The sequence below is a fragment of the Passer domesticus genome, chromosome 4, assembly GCF_036417665.1.
Source record: "Passer domesticus isolate bPasDom1 chromosome 4, bPasDom1.hap1, whole genome shotgun sequence".
Lineage (NCBI taxonomy): Eukaryota > Metazoa > Chordata > Aves > Passeriformes > Passeridae > Passer > Passer domesticus.
In genome coordinates, this window is record NC_087477.1 from 55,434,438 (window position 1) to 55,454,743 (window position 20,306).

At 35.8% G+C, this 20,306-nt stretch overlaps 1 protein-coding gene across 2 annotated transcripts in view; it reads right to left on the bottom strand.

Annotated features, from left to right (window-relative positions):
* Positions 1–6,928: 6,928 nt before the first annotated feature.
* Positions 6,929–20,306, bottom strand: part of TUSC3 (tumor suppressor candidate 3) — a 107,969-nt gene continuing 94,591 nt past the window's right edge. For both annotated transcript variants that reach the window (XM_064418066.1, XM_064418067.1), the window contains 3 exons: positions 17,339–17,413; positions 14,534–14,624; positions 6,929–7,214 (listed from right to left, as the gene is read on the bottom strand). In XM_064418066.1, the coding sequence (XP_064274136.1) occupies positions 7,199–7,214; positions 14,534–14,624; positions 17,339–17,413 (182 nt within the window). In that variant the 3' untranslated portion in view covers positions 6,929–7,198. The remainder of the gene's footprint in view (positions 7,215–14,533; positions 14,625–17,338; positions 17,414–20,306) is intronic.

Here is a 20,306-nt window from a genome sequence, read left to right on the forward strand (position 1 = left end):
AAAATAGTGCAGTTGGGTTCTTTGTGCATCTTTTAGCACTGAGCACTGAACGCCAGCAGTTCCTTACATCATACATACATACAGAACAGCTTTCTTGTTTTACTTATGTTATTTAGGAGTAGATTTACCAGTCACTTACCTGAATACCTGATACTGTTGACCGCAACTAACCTGTAGAAGTTTAAATAAAGGTTTATCAACACACAGGATATCTGGATGCAAATAATATTTATGGGAAGAATGAAACCTAATTCCATTATTTCTTCATAATGCAAACACTGGTTTGGGAAGTATGGCAAGTAGACTCCAGGAAAGCTTGCATAGATATACTTGTTGCTTAATTGCAGCTAGCATGTGATAATTGAGAGCTGGTGTGTATTAATAGTATATTTTGTAATACTGTAATTTATCTATAAATCCACTGACACAACAATATTATAAATCTAAATATTGAGCAGTACTCTTGCTTTTAGAATTCTGGCATTCCTGGGAGTACTGCTGCTTGCCTTGCCCCACCTGAAAATTGTACTGGAAGTTAGTCTGTTTCAAGCTATTTCGTTATACATCTTCATTTATCTCTATTATCTTGCCTAGCTTTTTGTCTTTATTAATACATGACACACTAGAGCACCTTTCAGTGCTGATTTATATTAGTGTCACAAAAATTGCAGCCTGCAAAAAGGAAATTCCTTCCCTCAGGAGGATGATAAATATCTGCTTAAGCCTGTAATGACATTAAATGTTAATGTTTTCCTGAAATGAATCGGACAGAAGAGGTGTTTAAAGGAAGTGTGACCCAGAAAGCACAACCAAATGAAAACAAAGTCTCTTAATGCACTTCTTAAGGTATCTCTCAGTGTGAATGACACTTGAAAATACCAAGCCACTTCAGAAAGCAAAGTGATGATACTTGTGCACTGCTAGCAGTAGAGAGTCTCTTGAAGGAACAGTAAATTTGGAGGGCTTTTTAATATACCTAAGATTTAGCAAGAAAGGAAGGCTGAATGAAAGGTCATTAATTTAGGGGATTTTAAAGACAGGTAGGTTCTATGTGGGATAGTGGACTCCTTGACTTATTGTGCTATGCCTTGTAATACTATGAACTTCTTTCGAAGAGGTCCTAGTGATCAAAATGGGTTTTTTCAGTTTCTGATGAAACTAAAGTTTATAATAAACAGTCTCTAGAGGCATTCAAAATGTTCCTAAATACACGGGAAAAAAGGTGTAGGTTACTTGCAGGTGTATTATATTCACATTTCTCCTAGCAGAAGTCTCTGTGGAGACAGAGGTCTCAGGACCTTTAGCTACGTAGCCATTTAAAATTAATTTTCTTGGTCCTCTTAAGAATTGCCTCACCAGGCAACAGTTCAAAGTATGAAAAAACCCTGTTTCCAGATCTGTGATGGCTAGATTTTTCAGTGTTACCTGTCTGCCTTAATAATATATTATAGTGACTACATTTGCTGTCATAATGCACCGGCATGCATGATTTCACTATTTTGATTCTGTGAACTAAAATGCAGTCTTCAGGTTTTCTGGAATGTGTGTGCCTGTGGTTTAGACACTTTTTTTTTTTTTTTTTTGTGAAACCAGTCTGGGGAAGGAACTACAGGCCCAGCAGGAAATCTTCCTTTGAGGAAATTCCAGTAAGATAGCTTGTGCAGGAGAGCTGGGCTAATGTTTTGAAAGATGTGATTACAGAGGGGATATAGGATGAAGTTGTACCATTACTATCAGTAATGTCTTAACTTGAGGCATTTAAAATGCTCATTAAAATTCCCAGAACTTATAAAAATTCCTAAATAACTGCACTGTGAGGGTAAGCTTGAAATGAACATCTGATGGCTTCAGGACAGAGGCAGCATTATAAAGCAATGAACTGTGACTATATCCTGCTCTCCTTGAATGAGAAGTGCTGCAGAAATGCTTACTCTGCTCTTTCTATGTATTCTCTGTATTCAAGTTTTTGTCACATTGTATGCTAATAGAACATCTTTGGTGCAAGTAATTGCATGTTTGCATGAAAAATACTGTTTGAAAACTTTTATTTTTGCCAAGGTGTATTTGTTATTTTGTTGTGCTTTAAGCCTGTCCTCTAGAAACAAATGGGCTGCTAACTGCAGGAAGGTCTCTGGACTAATGTTACTCTGTACAGCAGAGGCTGATTTTTAGCTTTGTTTCCTCTTGGAATTTTACCATATGCAAGCTGTGGTAAGGAAAGGCCATTCTGCTTCAAGGTGCAGGGGGACTGGAGCAGCCCAGACCTCTTCTAGAGTATTTCCTTAGAAGGAGACCAGCAGAGAAGGTGGTAAGGAAAAGAGGTTGTTTGGGTCAGGCAGTCATGGGATATGTGTGTAGGGGGAAAGGGAGCTTTGGCCTGGGGTTGGCCACCTCTGAGTTAATGGAATTCTCTGAGAAGTCACAGAACAATCCAGCTGAGCTCTGTGGCTCTTGCTTAAAAGTGATGAGACAGAGATTCAAAAGCCTGGAGAAGACAGAGCATTTGAAAAGCAATTATCTGATGAGGATTTTGAGTGCCATAATTGTGCCATCTACCTGCCATGGCTCTATCCGAGGTGGAGGAAAGGATTAGTTAAACACAGCTGAGGAGAGTGAGAAATTATAGAAAAGGAAGGGATAAAGGTTGTTCAGCATCAGGTTTGATTACTCCTAGCTTCAAATGCCTTGACTAGTGAAAGACTTTTTATTGGCACAGGTAGATGGCCACATCCAAACTCAGAATTGAGGAGATTTATTAGGTCTGCTGGTGGTAGTTAGCCTCTTGAGGGCAAAAAGTGGCTACAACCTTCTTCTAATACTAACAATAACTTGCACTAGCTTTGACCAATGATAATATTTTCAGATAAATTTATTTAGCTAAATAATTAGATACATAATTAAAAGCTAAATATTTTAGTTACCAATGGAGTAATTTAGCAGAATGTATACCTTCATTCTGCTAAATGACTCCATTTCTAATGAAAATATATACTATTACAAAACAAACTAAAACTGAACAGGAATCCATCAGCTTTTTAAACACAACGTAAAGCTTCCTGTTCTTTATTCTTAAAACCAAAGTATGAAGCTCCTGCACCAAGTGCTACTGGAGGGAAAACAAATACTTGTGGTAGTGTGTGCTCTACAGCCTAGATAAACTCTTATTTTGCACTGTTTTTGCCTGAAGCACTGCTTGGTAATGACTTACATTGAGGCTTTTTTTTTCTCTAGAGTAAGACTCCTGGAGCAAAAATGTAACTATTAGAAGATAAAACAAAGCTTGCCAACTTTGGAACTTCTAAGGCTTCTTCATTACTCTGTATAATTGTGATGCATTTTTAAAATGCAAGGCATAAAGGCTAAATACAAACCAGAAAAATATTCGCTATTTCATTCAAGTACTTCTAGAGGGACCAGCACTGACTAATGTTATGAAAGCTACTAATCTGAAAATATACAGACCTGTTTTAATGCAGAGTAAAAACATCCCTGGAAAATACAGATTGATGCTTCTTTGGGCATCATAAATTTATTGTGTTGCAAAAAGAAAGAAATCTGGGGTTGCTTATTCATGTCATCTATCTGGTGTGTAGTAGTATAGCTAAATGGAGGACATAGAATTTAAATTTTTAGCATACATAAGATAAAAACAACTCCACAAAGATCTGTTTATATATCTCATATGACAATGTCAAAGAAAGACATAGAGATTTTTGTGTAGTTGTAATATTGCTCCCTCTTATTACCCAAACCCCTCTATTGATGACACAAAACATCTTCTCTTTGGCTGTCAGTGCACACTGACAACTCTGCTAAAATTTGTTCAGTTATGAATATATCTTTTTTCCCCGAGTCTTAGTTGAAGTTATTATTATTTTTTCTCTATATGTATTCCCAAGTTTTTACCCGTCAAAACATCCCAGTCTTACCCATCAAAGTTTTTGTGGACTTTTCTCCAAACAGCACAGTACTGTGAGCTTATCTGTAACATAAGTTGCAGCGCACATGCATTTTCTACACCCCACTGATGGAGATGCATTCAAGTGGTCCCAGCACCAGTTTTCAGGAAGGTTGTATTTCTGACTTTACTGCCATAAAAAGTGACCATTAAGCCCTATCCTTCTTTGTCTCTTAATTGGTTTTCAAGTCATGAGAAGGACATCTCTTCCAATTCCATATTAGGTACTTTAATAAATCCTTACCAAGGGATTTTTATCAGTGTGCTTTTCAGACACTATTTTTGCCATCTAAAAGCTTTGTGAACCTAAATTCTCCTCTATACGAGTCCTACACCTTTTTCAGATGACTATCCTTGCTCTCAGTAACCTTACTCTTTATTGCCAACTAGACCATCCCATCAGGACTGGAAATTGTTCACTGGTCTGTAGCTTAGCTTTCCCTCTAGACTCTCCTTTTTATCAGTGATAGCTGTGTTGGCCATCTCTCAGGCCTCTGACATAGAGGCAATCTGTAATGATATGTGAAGGCACCTTGCTCAGCAGTTCTGCAATGTCACATGTGATTTCTTTCAGAGCTCTTTGATAAATGCCATTTGGTCCCAAGACCTTACCAGCACCTAGCTTATCTATTTAAAAAAATTACACGGAATGTGCGAGACCATGTTGACCTAAATCTTCTGGCCTACCTGCTGCAGAGAATTTGGCCTCTCTACCACAGTCTTTATCAATGGGTGTCCCTTCTTATACCTTTGTCATTAACTCTCTGACTAGTTACCTGCTTTGGGTGTATTTTAAGAAGTGTCTGCTACCATGCTACCATGATGATCATAATTTTCAGATTTTTTTTTAACCTGTTGTTTTTACGCTTGACTTGTGTGCTGCTGTGGTTTTATTTCTTTTTTAATTGTGGCACATATTTTATCTGTACTTCTAATGAAGTATTAAACAGCCACCAGACTGTTTGTAGGTGTCTCGCTTTTTACTTATTGTTTGTTGTTGTTTGAGGGGGGTAGGTTGGTTTGCATTATTAGCTGCCTTTATTTCTAATATACTCCAACTTAGTTCAGATTTCACTGTGTCCTGTCTTGCAACAACATGTTGTTGCTGTACTGTGGTTCTTGTTATAGAGTAGCTATCCCATGAATACCTCTTGCATAGTATGTTAGCACCTATGCATTACTCAAGCTGCTGCTTTTGATTTGAATACTATTTGAGATCTATTAGTTGTTCCAGCAGGCAGTCATGTGTCACTGGGATGCTTTACCTCATCATAAATATTTAGTCTGCTTAGCACAAGGTCTTAAGGTCTCTCATTATTACTTCCCATCTGAAACTTGCAGTTTTTCTTCTTTCACTTTCCAGTCACTTGTCATCTTGATCAAGTAGCACAATTCTAATTATTTTTTTAGTGTACAACTTCCAGCCATGGAGACTTACTGCTTTGCTTCTTCTTTTTGCTGTAAGAGGTCCATGCTGTCGCACTCTATGTTGTCTTTCCCATACAGTCCCGCTTTGTCACCTGCACATCCAGCTGTGCCATCCTTAAGTCATTAGCCTGATAACTGACCTAGTGATTTATTTATTTTCCTACCAGGGCTTTGAATGCTCGTTATACAAGGGCTGTTGTTCAGTATCATACAACTTAATTTTTCCATCCCTTTCTCAAGCCTCTACCACTGACATAGAGGTCTTGCAAATTCTGTCCTGGCTTCCTTGCCAGGAACTGCATGTGCCAGTCAACCAGAATCATGGGCAAGCTGATTGGCCTTCCTGAATAACAGCTGAAGCATCTCTAAAAAGTCTGAAACCCCCTCCACAGTCCACATCAACCAGGTGTTTTGAGTTTGTTTTTACTCAGCTTCTAATTTAAATATTGCTCTACAACCTTCTAGTGTTTTCACTAGGGTAACGAGTAGGTCTTGCTCTGTTTTTGTGTAAGATATAAGCTGTCTTTCCTCTTTTTTTTTAATTTTCTCTTGTCCAAAAATGTGTCCAGTTCTTAACATACCAGTATTTCTGGAGAAGAAATAGGTAAAAACATAAGATGAAATGAGTTTCATGAAGTCTAGGCAATCTTATTCTCATATTTAGAGGGATTTTTCTATTATTAATGAAGAAAATCCTAATGCTACTGACAGTGAATTGGTACTTGGAAAAATTCCAGTTGAAAACTGCCAGTAGGGAGGAAAAGAAGTAGGACTGAGGTAGAGTCGTCTTGTGATGATTGTTGTTTCCTGAGCCACTGAGAATATACTGTGTAGGTGTATACAAGGATTTATGAGTAATTCACATAATATGAGATGTGAACTGCTAAAAAATGGCATTTTTAAATGGCATTACTAATTCCTATATAAGCTTTTCACAGAGCTCGGTGGACACATAAAACTGGCAACTGCTGTAACCCCAGTTCCAACAGACTCACCTCTACTGTGTTACAAGCATCATTGAGTAATACCTTCCTCCTGTTGCTGCTTCAGAAAATAAACATGTTTTGGGTTATGAAGTACTGTTGCCCCCCACCCTTCCATTCTGTCACCACAGACTCAGCTTAAAAGGATCTGAGTTCTGACTGCTGTAAGCCTTCTTGCCTTCAGGATTCCACAATGAATTATGAATTGCATCCTTTGGCATGAAAGAGAGATGAACTTGTAATGTATGTACTCTACACACTGCTGAGTCAGGAATAGAACTCCAGGATGAAAATGTGTAGAATAGAATTTTATGTTAATGGCTCAGCATGTCAGAGGTGATCAGAGACTCTATACAAATACTTTGTTACAGAGCAAAGTGAGAGTAAGGTCTAGTCATCAAATAGTTTCCACCAGGGTGTATCTCTTAATAGTAGCTAAAGAACTGATGTTATTTTGTTCAGTTCAAAAACACATCTCGAAACAAACTTCAGGTGAAAAATCTCAGAAATACCCTTTGCATCCATGTAGTACAGTTAATAAGGAAGACTGAAACAGAAGTTCATTATACTGAAATTTATTTAAATTCTTGAGCACACTATATTCATAACAGTTTAGGACTTCCCAGTGAGATATTTACTATATGTTTCTATAAATTACGCATTCATTGCATAAAACTGCATTCATTTCTCTATCACCATACTATATAAATTATCACAAAAACAGATGAACCAACAAAAGATTCTTGAATACGCATAACATTGGTGGGCTGAAAATAGCAGTTATAGCTTATCTTCATGGTAAGCAGCTCTAAATGAATCCCCCTTGAATTCATTTAATTAAGAAGCTGAAAAGAAAGAAAACATGATTAAATGCTGAAAAATGCATATAAAACATAGCACCAAAATTATTTGAAAATAATAATAAACAAGGACTTTAAAACATTAATTTGAAATGTCATTTGACATTTATGTAATAATCTCTTAAGTTTTTATATTCCATTTAGTAATTACTAAGCAAGCATGAAAGCTATCAAATAAAACATAAGTGATTGAAACTTAAATTTGCCTATTTAAAAAAAAATAAACTCTTCAAACATCTGTTCTCTTTAATCAAGTGCTGCATCTGCTCTTACTACTTGAAGTGAGAAATCCCTCCCAGGGGATGTTTCAGGTTTATTTAAAGCCATCTTTTTTTTACTGCTGAAGTGGCCCCAGAGTTGGGAGAGTATAAAGTGATTGGCAAGGCTCTGTAGGGTTGCAGACTCTTAAATTCTAGGTATTTTTAAAAATTAAGAAGTTTCCAATGATATTGCTGTTTCTTTACACCTGGAAGAAAACTTTTTATTTCTAAAATGTAGATATATATTTTATGTCACACCTTTCCAAGTACTTTACCAAATCCCATAGACTAGGAAGTGGGAACACAGAGAGAGAGAGAGACTTGTGCAAGACTATGGACTAACTGTACAAACACAAAGCTAGGAACTACTAAATGGAAGTACTGCCTCTAGATTTGCCTGGCAAGTCTTTCAACTCCTAGATATGCAGTGTGCACTAGCATACATGTTGTAGTAATTTCACCAGTTTTTCCATTCATGGCATTAATTAATTAATCATTATAAAACATAAATACAAGTGCCACAGGCTTAAAAGACTGTATCAGTATAAAGATGTTCACTGCTGCAAAAAGAAGCTGACAAGCTTGTTAGGCAAGACATACAAAGCAAGGCAAAACAGATGGCAACTGTCTGGTGCTGGAGGGTAAAGGGATTAATGATAGGGAAAAGCTGGTGAGAACAACTTCATGGAGAGAAGAATTGCAGAGGGCTGAAGGGGGAAGTAAGTGAACGGTGAGCACATGTGACTAAAAACATAACCCAGGTCTAGAACAGATGTGTAAGGCCATACATGGGAAAGGATCTGAGAGGAGAAGAGAGAGGACTGATAGTAGTGAAAAAGTTTGGAGAGAAGAGTGGGAAGGGCTGAAGATTTCTTAAGCCTAGAATTGATAGGCTTAAGATGTGTAAAAGACTCAATGTAACAGCAAAGAAATACAAATATAGCAGTTGGATCACCGTGCTACTACCACAGCTATTGATCCTTACTTTCTGTCTATAAGGGAACTCCACCTTTAGCAACTAAGACATGATACAGAATATAGATAAAAGAAATACTGAAAGTTCTAAAACAAGTGTAAGAAAAAAAACCACAAACAAAAACCCTAGGCAGAAAGCTGAAACACATCAAGTTCCATCTGAGTATGAGGACAAATTTTATTTCAAGGGTGAGAGAGCAGTGGAACAGAGAGGTTGCAGAGGCTCTTTCAGTCAAAACATCTGCCTGGAAGTGATCTTGTTCAAACTGCTATAAGTGAACCTACTTTAGAAGAGTGATTCATCTCCAGGAGTCACTTCAACCCCACCCATTCTTTGACTCTATGGGAAACTACAGAAAGCCAAAACCCCATGAAAAAACCATAGAGTAACCACAAAGGAGGAGATGGTGGGTGGGTAGTTTCTAAAAAATCAAGAGCAACAAACTGGACAACATCTGTTGGGATAGATCTGCAGACAGACAGAAGAAAACATGTTGCAAAACAGGGTGAAGCAGAATAGAAATGCCTGAATAAACTGTGCCCCTCCAGACATAAACTAGAGGGAATGGATAGAAATAGGTAAAAGTAAATGACAAACTTTAAGACTTAGAGGGAAGGCATACAGGCAAAAAGAGGCATTTTTAATGGTGATAATCACAGAAGGCAGGTCCTACTGGGAAGAGCATCCAAACTGTTTGCCACAGTAAGAAGCACATCCTATCCTTCCTAAGAGACCTGCTATGGGTCCAGACATCTAGAATTCAGAGCTGCCATTTTTGAAAGGATTGGACACCAGCACTGATGTCAACACTTCCCATAGAGAAGAATATGGAGGTGCGTGGCTTTCAATGAATTCAGCATGCTGCTAGATGTTTTAGATGAACAGAGGGAGACTGTACTGTGTTGCCTTACATTTTCACAGGCAGCTTCTTTCTTGAACAACATACTGTTTAGCCACATTAACAGTAGTATATAGAAAATACTATATGTAAAGGCTTTATTTTAACAACTATATATTGTTTTCCTGTCTTTTAAAATAATCTTGATTTCTGCTGTTTTAAAGATAGTAGCCAATTTTTCTGGGCACTATAGATCAAGTGGATCCTGCTATTTATCAGATATAGGTTTACCAATTCATAAACTTAAGGTAAATAAATTTAATTGTGCATGAAATATCTAAAAAGCTGGTAATAGTATGCTCACATTTATTAATAAATTTAATTTCACATGTCTGTAAATACTATTTGTTCTATGTATGAATATTTTTCCAGTATATTTCCAAGAAATAACTATTCTATTTTATTAACTTGCATTTAATTTCAATTCTGTATTATACAGCACTTCTTTACTGAAACTAATTAAATTACAACACGGGGTAGATGTGTATACAGTGAATGTGAGGATTTTTCAAGCTCTGGGGCATCTTGCAATTTGTGTGTCCTGTTGCATTGACTGTCCTTCCCCAAGCAATAAATGAATACTTTATGTCTGACTTAACATTTATGGGTTTCTGATGAAAATAAGGCATCTCTTATTTATCATGCTTTGCACAGCTTAGTTCATTTTCTCAGCTAGCCAATAAAGAATATGTATTTTCCATTCCATCAATACATAGTTCAGAAGGCTGATTATTTTTTTATGGTTTAACTAAAAAAATATCACGTTACTTTTGTAAATAATACTGAAATATAATGGCTATGAAGGATAATTGGATAATGAAACATTCAATTGCAAGGCAGGTTTTAAAAAAAATCAAAAGCTACTTAATGAAAAATTATGAAAACGTAGAATTTTCAAGTGTTTATTTCATTTAAATTGAGATTAAAACAACTAATGATAAAATGTAGGCTTGAAAGAACAATTTAAAGCGTTAAGAGTAATGAAAATGTGCTAGAAGTTTTATTCAGAAAACAAAACAGAAAAAACAATCTAGGGCAGTTAAGTTGCAGCCAAAGCTAAAAAAGAAAAAAACTAGACTTTTTTTAATATCAGTAAAGCGTGGATCAAACTATTCTCTCTGTCTTCTTGAAGCAGTGTAACAAATATTTACATGCCTAAAATTCCCAATAATACAATACTGTGCTTATGTACTGATATCTTCTGTTCTTAGCATCCTCTCTCATTATTTTTCATATTCTGTGTGCTTTTTGGGCTGAAACTGCCTAAGGTGTGGTTTCCAGAGAGCCAAGCTCTTTCCTGACTTGCAAGTCAGGAGAGTTTTCCTGACTTAGAGCTCATAGTTTTGGCTTATAGTGAAGAATAGTCTCTGTGTCACTCCCATGTGTACGAGTTGACAGATGAAATTCTCTGCTGATATAAAGACATTTCATTGCTCAGTCACTGAGTATCTGATATTTAACATATAATTTATTCACTTTAAATAGCAGGGTGAGAAGGCTTCCTAAAAACATTGAGTAAGATATATAAACACACTTGTCTTATCCAGAAAGAATTATAAAGAGAAAATGCTCAACAGTATAAAATGACATTATTACATCATCTTTCAATAGTTAATGATATCAATTAAAGTGAAAGTTTTAACAAAATGAAATTTTTCATCTCGTTCCCATAAAAAAGGTAGAATAATACAGCCATGAAAAAGTCCTGCCATGGCAAAAATGGCTCTAGCAGAGAGATTTGCTGCATGTGAGCTCATCCATCATGATTGTATTTGCTTAGATGAGTAGCCTTTATGATGACCCCTACTTTGTATCACCTTTCCCATTTCAATGTAAGAATATTTTACCAGTGTATTAATTAAACAATTTGTTTTGCCCAAGACTAGCCTTCAAGAAGAAAATCCTGTGAAAGAAAGAATCAAATCAGAATTGGAAATGTCTGAAGCAGATCGAAAAGTCTGTCAAAGTTTCTGTCCCTTTCTATATACATGGCCTCTAAAGAGCACCTTATAGACCCATTAGAAAAAGAAATAATGGTCTTTCTACAGCTTTTGACTCTGGTTTTGTTTACCTCTGTTTTGATTTGTCTTTGCAACATGGAGGTCACTGCAGAAAAGAGGATGCACAGCAGGTTGTGTTACCATGCATTCTGACCAATGCATGCTGTTTCACACAGGACTGACTTAGTTGTTCAGTGTCAGAGAACAGAAACAATTTAGGACATTTGATTTTTTTCTTTTTTAAGTAGGACAGTGAAGTTGATGCTTGAGGTCATGCATATAGCATTAAAGCAATTTCATTTTTCTTTAACTGTTGCTTTAGGCAGGACAATATAATGTCACTTTTTTCCTGACAGATCATTAGTATGCATTGTTGTTAGTATTGTTAAAGGCAAAGCTTTACTAGCCTGAGGACAATTCATCACATAAAGACTGATAGTTTCAAGGTGAAATCTACAACCATTGGAAGGAAAAGGATAAACATATTTTACATCTTAAGATATATCTGCACTGGGATCAATTGATGAGGTGTGGAAATGGAACTTCTTGGAAGATCTTAAGGAATTCAGAAAAAAAAAATTAAAGTATTTTAGCATATATGACTGAAGTTAAAATGCAAGATACTAAATTAAAAGGGGAAAGAGAAAATAACACAGTTCATATGATTGGTCCTCCTTAGTGTTTTGCATGTTCATTAAAATTCCTAAGAAGTATCCACAAAAAACAAAGAGGCTTCTCTAAAAAATGCTATGGGATTGTGAAGAAGATGACACATTGCAACCACTGAAGTGTCAAAGAATCAACAGTGTTTATTTATAATAACAGAAAATTGGGTCAGAGCTACCCAAGAGACCAACAGAAACATGAAAGATTTAACACTGGAAGGACCTGATAAGTAAATTACACATTTACATTTTAAACTAGTAAATGAAATTTGATAACAGCAGAGCAAAAGGATCAGCTGTAGTGATGGTTTTCAATACTACAGTGTGGATTTAAGATTGAGTGAGGATTTAAGATTGACTGATTAATTAATTACCATGAAAACTTGGAACCATCCAGGACAGACCAGTTAAGCCCAAAAGATCTTGCTTAATCATGCAGAAGCAGTAACAGTATTTAAAAAACCCCAAGAAAACCATATCACACTTAGCCAGCTATTAAATGTTTCCTATGAGTTTAGGCAAACACACTGTTCATTTCTTTATGAATTTACTTGATTTATAAGTTGTGGTATTGAATCTAATGAGCTCCTTAAGACAGAATTTGGTTTATGGATGTAGTAATTTCTTCACAGTAACAACATGATGTGGCACTACTTTATTTTATCAGGATTGTGATGAATTATCCTTTTTCGTGTCCTGGATTTATTTATTTTTTAATCAGCTTTAGCATACTAACAGGTACAATTACTTTTGATATGTATCACCTGTCAAATGAATTTATTTTAAATTAAGCTTTTAATAGAATTCTGCCCCTTAGCCCCAAATCTTGCTCTCCTTTATTCTTAGCTTGGATAATAAAAGAGAAGTATAAAATCTACATAGGCCTCCAACTTCTGCTAGACACTCCCATTAAAAGACATCTGGTATTTCAATAAATTCTAGATTAATTGTAGGGAGAATAAAATTTAAAAATCCACTCCACCTAGTATTTACAGCAAACAGATTAACAAGAAAAGAGGGAAAAGCCCTACGTTATTTAAATTAAGACTCCCAAAGCTTATAGTATCTGATACTACAATATATACTCAACAATTAAGTTTGTGCCAACAACAGTGGTATCATGTTCGCATGCGAACTCACAGAGCATACTAATGCTCACAATGCTGCTCAGCACCAGACATCTTAGGTATCATACAGCAGCCAAAAACCCCTATTGCAAACTTTCACAAAAGCAATGCAAGGTCTGGCATAGATATATCAGCATGTTGTTAATAGGTGATATGAACATTCCTAACATGAACTCAGGTTCTCTTTAGTAACTGATAAATTGCATGGCAAGGAACATGCCGCTACCAGCACCTTCTCCATTTAATAAACTTGTTATGAAAAGTTGGAAGGGAGCTCAGACCATGGGTTGCCATTCTTTGGCAGTGCTTCTCAAGAGAGCTTTCAGCTGCAGATTAAGCTCACAAATCCTGCTTCTTTAAAGTTTAAGATTTAAGCAGTTAATGGAAGGTAAGAAAAGCTCACACTTAAGAAAACTGGATCCTGCCTGTCACCCCAAGTCAGTCAAGCTAGAAGTAATCTCCAGAGAGGATGTTGAAAAGCAGGACAGTCTATCCCAAAGGGCTATTAATTTCATACTGATGAAATTTTGCACTATGATACTACTGAGTCCTTTACAGATCTCTTTCCTTAGCAGAAATCACTAAAAAGCAGAAGCACACCCTGTGCACATACCGCAATGGGAGAAGTTTCCTTGTCTTCAGTATGGTGTTATTAAATAATAAAACTAATCTGGAGTAACCTAAATGTCAATTAAACAGCGTAAAGAGACCAAGCTCTGTAAAAATAAAAACAGTTCTGAAGTCTTAGAGGAAAAACTAATAGAAGGTAAGGTAAAAATTGTAAGGTTATAGCTAAAATGTTACATCTCAGTTGGCTTTGCAAGGCTGAATCCTTTTTAGTGGAATATAACACAAAATACAAAACTGGCTGTTGTACTAATCATGTGGCCTAATCAGAGAAATCTACTTGTCAGAAAAATTGCAACTGTTTAACTGACAGGTATATGTATAATTTAAAAAACTATAATCCTTTTTCATACTGCATGGTGTGGCTGACAAAAGAAAAGGGTATTTTTAGTGAAGTCAAATCTTAGCATCATACAGTGCTTTGTTTTTTGTGCCCTGTCTTGTGTACATCTTAGTTATACAAAAATAAATATCTAAAAAAGCCTTACCAACTAAAGCATGTTTTCTTTTCACATTTTTCAGGGAGCACTGCATATGTCACGCATCTGTGCTCAAACCCTTTTAACTGCTCTACTTTAACAGCTGCATTCCAGCCCTCTTTGGTTTGCTTAAATTAATCACCATTCTGCCTGCTTCTACCACCTTCCATTGACTTCAGTGGTAAAGATTAAAGATTGTTTAGCTGAAAGCAATTCTTAAACTTCTACAAAGCTATTACAGTCTATAGGATGAGAATTTAAAGACAGTTTACCTGTACGGGTAGCCATGGTATTTGGAGCGAAATATCGACAGCAGGAAGCTGAAGAAAAAGACCACAAGACCAAGGCCTACCAGACATATTACTGGAAAGAAAACAACTTTGTTTATTAGCACATAAAAGATTTAAAACTGCAATCTCTACAAACAATATTATTTATGTCAATCATTTATAGAGAATTTTGACACAGTGAAATACAAAATGTTACTGCCTTGACTACTGAAGCCCACTATCTTCTGACAGGATTTCAAACAGATATGGAAATAACATTTATGGTTATTAGGAAAAAATAACCTGTCAGGGCAAATGTATTTTCAAGAAAAAAAGCAGAAATTTGAAAGTCAAATGTATGTGGATGCAAACATCTTACTGCTGATAATGGATTTAATAGCCCATTAAATTATACATATCAAATAATGTCATTTCAGGTATTTGCTTGTTCTTTTTGGAAAAAAAAAATTTAGAAAAATGTCCCTTGACTAACAGAATCATGTTGTCTCTAGCCAACCATCTATGGCTGAAGTAGCAGTAAAGGCAGCTTAGTAACTACTTTATCTAGTTACTAATGGCTAAAAATGTCATTATTCGAAATTCCAAGGCTGGCAGCCAAATCACTTTTTACTGTTAGCTCACTAGCAATATAAATCTTCAGGTTCTGAAGGTAAATAACAATGATGCAGATACAATTGCATCTTTTCAGACAAAGAATAAACTAACAAAGTAAATGCTTAAATGAACAAACAAAATTTGGAACATCTGTTGGCATCCTGTGGAATAATAGCATGAAACCTTCTTGATTGTGATAGCCCAGTCTATTGCAAGTAAATAAATTCTTTAAATTGCGGGACATGTTACAAACTGAGATGCAGCTCATCTACATTAGATAACATTTTGATTCGAGTGAGCTACTTTGATTTTTAAAACTCCTCTTCTTATTCCTACTTTAGCCAACCCTTGCTATTTAATTGCAATATTCATGCTTCAAAAGTGTGTTGCCTTTGAGCAAAGGATGAGAAAACATGAAGCCAAGGAAACTGACAATGATGCATTTTTTCATTAAAACTGACCATGTGGAAAGTGACACATGTCAACTGGAATATAAAATTTCTACAGTTATTTTGAGAAAACTAGCCACGTACAAACCTAATAAACATACTTCATTATAATGAAATCACCACTCAGAAATATGATTTACAAGCATGGATGAATAAACCGGAACCATGAACATTGCAAGGCAGATACACAGAAAGCATTTATATAATGGCCGCAAAGAGCAAAGAGCCTGAATTTTTACTGCAGTCCACTGATATTTCACTGTGCCTGTGTTCACAGGCCCAGATCTACAATCACATTCCAATTAAACTTATGTCACTGTATCCTTTTGATACCTTGTGAAGGCTGACCTAGAACAGAGACTAGACAGAGCTAAAGAATGAAGTAGGGATTTATTAAAAGGCCTCAATGGATCCACCATGGGGAGCACAAGAGCCCAGGCCAGGGCTACACCCAAGATGAACCAGAATAGTCACAAAATGGACGACTGGTCACAGGGTCTCACATTTTATAAGTCTTGGTCTGTTTGCATATTGGAGTTAATTGTCCAATTATAGCTTTATGAAGTCACATCCTTCTTGTTTTTCTCTCTTCATTCCACTGTTTATGCTCTTGGACCTGAAATTTGGATTGGTTGCTCTTGGTCCCCAGGTAGAGAAGGAATTTGTCTACCTACTCTGTGAAGAGAGCTTATCATCCTTAATATGAAGCTCAGAACTACACACTAAAGCAGCACAGAATCAATCTGAAAAATATAAAAAGTTAAAACCTAAGGCATCACTTTGACACCACTGGTAAAGCTAGTTACTATAGAAGATACTCAGAATTAATGACAGATCTACAGCTTGCTGAAGGAGACCTTCAAATCACTAAAGATTAGAGATATCTCCAGACATTCACGCAGTTATTATCAAGAGTTCTAGAATACTTTTAAAGAAAATAGTTGGCCAGCTCTATCTGCAATACTGTGTATTACCGGGAAGATAAAGAACTGACTTCAAAACAAAGAGGAGACAGTGTAGGAATTCTCGTATCTTCCAAAGACCTTCAATGGCTTATATGAGAAAAATAAGTTAGGGAATAAAAAAGGTGCAAAGGCAGATGGACCTCTTTGTTTCAACCTATGTCATACTCAGTAAAACCTTGTTTGATGTAACAGTGAGGAAATTTGATTCTGGAGAAATCACTTTCATATTGTGTGTTTATGTGATTCATTGACAAAAAAATCTCATAAATATTCTGAGTAACAACAAAATTCAGAAAATCATTAAAAATTGCACTTCAAGCTAAATATCTTTAGACATTACAGATTAGGTATGTTCTGTATTACACCTACTGCTGGGCTTCGACCTTCCTCTGGAGACTCAATACTGGCAAGAGTACCAAATAAAAGAATTTTCACACTTTTTTGGATGTTGTCATAACAACGTTTTGAAACTCTTGTTCTTTAATATCACTGACTTCTGATATAATTCAAGAGCCAAACATCATTTATGCAATATAGTAGAGATACTGTGTCAAGCTGAACCTTGGCTGAGAATGCTTAAAGTATTTTTTTACTGTTACTACTTCATGTGAATGCAGTTTTATTAACAGAATTTTTACACTCTCCTCTTTTCCAAACAACTAAAGGTAAATACTGGTTTAAGGTAGAGACCGTCTGAAAACTTAATCAGACATTCACTTGTAATTTCACAGTGTCTTCTAATTGTCCAAGCATTACTTTAGCTATAAAGTACAACTTACTTCTCCTTTTCCCAACATCCCCTTTGGAAGTAGCAGCTTCATTCAGGAGTACCATTCCCATGGTGATAGCAGCATCTGAATCGCCATTGTCAAGGAAAGCAGCAGATGTGTGGATACCTCAGAAAGCCACAAAGGTACGTCTATGAACTACAGCTTGCAAGTTCATAAAATGAAAGAAGGTATTTATATATAACAACTGCATATCACAATCTGTACTGCGCCGATTTACTCACCTGTGGCAAAAATGTGCAGGAATTTCTTTGTGCATTGTGGATTTTAAAAAAAATGAAAGAAGGTTCAAGAAGCTTTAAAGGACAAGTAGGACAAAAATTTTGGACAGTTATGGAAATAGCCACTCACCAACATTTTAAAGTATTCTCTATATTGGTAGCAAAAGATTTTTAAAAACCAAAAACTGTAAGATCCAGAAATCATTTACTGCAATTGCACACAATTCACCCGTTATTTGACACAAACTGAAGTAGTTGGACTGGTTTATCTTCCTCTGCATTTAGATAAGACATTAACTCCCTCTTTAGTGTCATATTGCTTAACAGTTTAGCAGAGAAACATCTCAGAGGCAAAGTGCTCAGTCACCTTCAGTGTTTTGTTGTCTCATTATAACTGTTACAAATGGGAACAAGTACATAACAATAAAACAATTTCAATAATCTAGCAAGCTCTTAAGCCATTCTCCTAATTGTTTATTTGAAACCATATCAACAAAAAGGAACAGTTACTACTGTGCATAACATCTGTTCTGAAGCAGAGGCAAGCCTGAACACTACTCTGAAGCAGGTAGGAATAATGAGAACCAAAGGTCACAATAGCAGCAAACACAAGCTTCAACACACTTTTACAGACGATCAGATAAGGTTGGAGTTTTCAACATTACTTAATCCAGGGCATGATGACTACAGACTTCAAGACTAAGATGTTATTATTTATGCACACCATTCAAAAAGATACTTCAAATGTGCTAGATTATAAGTAATACCTGCATCTTGTAACATTACACTGGCACTAATCATAAGGTATTAATATTTTTCATTTTAGAAATGTTCAAAATTAGACCAAAATGTTCAAAGAAACCTAAATTTTCATTGTAAAATTTTACTTAAGCTGAGCTTGAGAAAAAGGATTTAGAACTGTCAATGCTAACACAATCACACTTCCTAAGAGATGAGAAGCCTGATTCAGGTTTGACGTCCAAATTTTATACACACAAACTAAGAAAAGTCAAATGAAGAATAACAAGATTTTAAAAAGTAAACATCAATGGTGAAAGATGGCAGAAGGAAACAGGCAACATGAAAGAAATATAATTTTTAGCATCACCTCTTTGATGCAGGCACCTACCTACAGTCCTAAATTAAGCTCCAATTAAAATCATGCTAGTAGCTCAAATTCCTCACACATGTACAAGCTGAAAGACATAGAACCAGTCTATGAATAATTGGTTACGTTCAAGTCTTCCAAAAGCTTATGACTGCACTTGAAAAAATACTGAAAAAAAACACCCAACAAAATATTGTGAAAAAAATTAATCTTGGAATCCATGATACAAAAAAATGCTTTCTAAAAGTTTCAACTTCTTAAGATTCAGATTCACAAGCATATGAGACTGGGAATCTCCTGTTCTACTGCTATACTTCCAGTAGGGAAAGAGAACTGGGAAGAATGTAATGAGAATAACTCAATTCTTCATTTTTCAATGTTACAAAAACATAAAGATTAATTAATTGAGGCAGTTGTCACAAAAAGGGCTGAGAAAAAAATTTCCATATGTATGTCTACCCTATTAAAGAAAAGCCCCTAAGGCAGCATTACCTAATAACCTTATTTTACCAATTCCTCATTTAGATTTATAGTAGTGTTTTTCTCCCGAGTTTAACAGTCAAGGGAAAAAAACCACAGCCCCAAGATGTAAAGGTAACTCACCAGATCCTCTTGGGAAAGTGCTGCTTTTTTCAAAGGTTTTGAAATGCCTTGTAAATAATTTTTGGTTTTATTTTTGCTTGATTATCTCATGCAGTATCAGTACATAATGTGGTTCTTTCCTATTTGTCTTACCTGGCTGCTTCTCAGAAACAAACCAACCAACCACACACTAAAAAGCCATTTGGGACACATCCCTTCTGTAACAAAGTTCTTATTTTCTTAGCAGACCAGGAGTCTAATTCACTTTTCTTACCATCAGGAACAACAATCTCACAAAAGTAAGTTGTTTGTTCTGCAACTGAGAATTATAGGTCTGTAACCACATGAATTGTGGCTGGGGTTTTCTTCCTTTCTCTTTTGGAGCTTCACATCATTACCCCTGAAGCTTCCCTCACGCTGTCAGTATTTTTGCTTCAGTTGTTGCTTTCTAACTTTAATCAACATGGCTGAGCTTTCAGCCTCATTGGCTGCCTTTTACCTTCAATGATATCAGCTTCACAGCCACACTGTAACACCGTGCATGGTATTTGCCTCAGCTGTCTGTTGCTAAAATAAAAATTCAACCTGAATTGTCATTTCGATACAATAATTAGCTTTATACCACAGAATATATAGCTTGTTACTATTTTTCACTAATTTATAACATTCTGTGTTATGCCATTACAATGTATTGATATTATACAACATAAAGCAACAGTCCCAGCTCTGAAAATAATCTTTTACAGTATCACAATTCTCTAATAGTGCAGAATGTAAAATTTTGGCAAGTGGTTACTTGAACAATTTTTCGTCTGCAAAAATGATGCATCAAAAGACGTACTTATTTTCCAGTTCCTCTTTATCTGCCTCACTATGCATTATGAACCTACTTTGAAAAGATGAGGGGAATGTGGCAGTCAGATAAGCCATGGAAAGCAAATGTTTTCTGATAAATTCATTGCTCTACTGATTTTTTTTGTGTAAATCCTGTTCTATACCTTCTCAAATTATTACACTGTTACATATGAAACTTCTGCTTTTCCTTTTC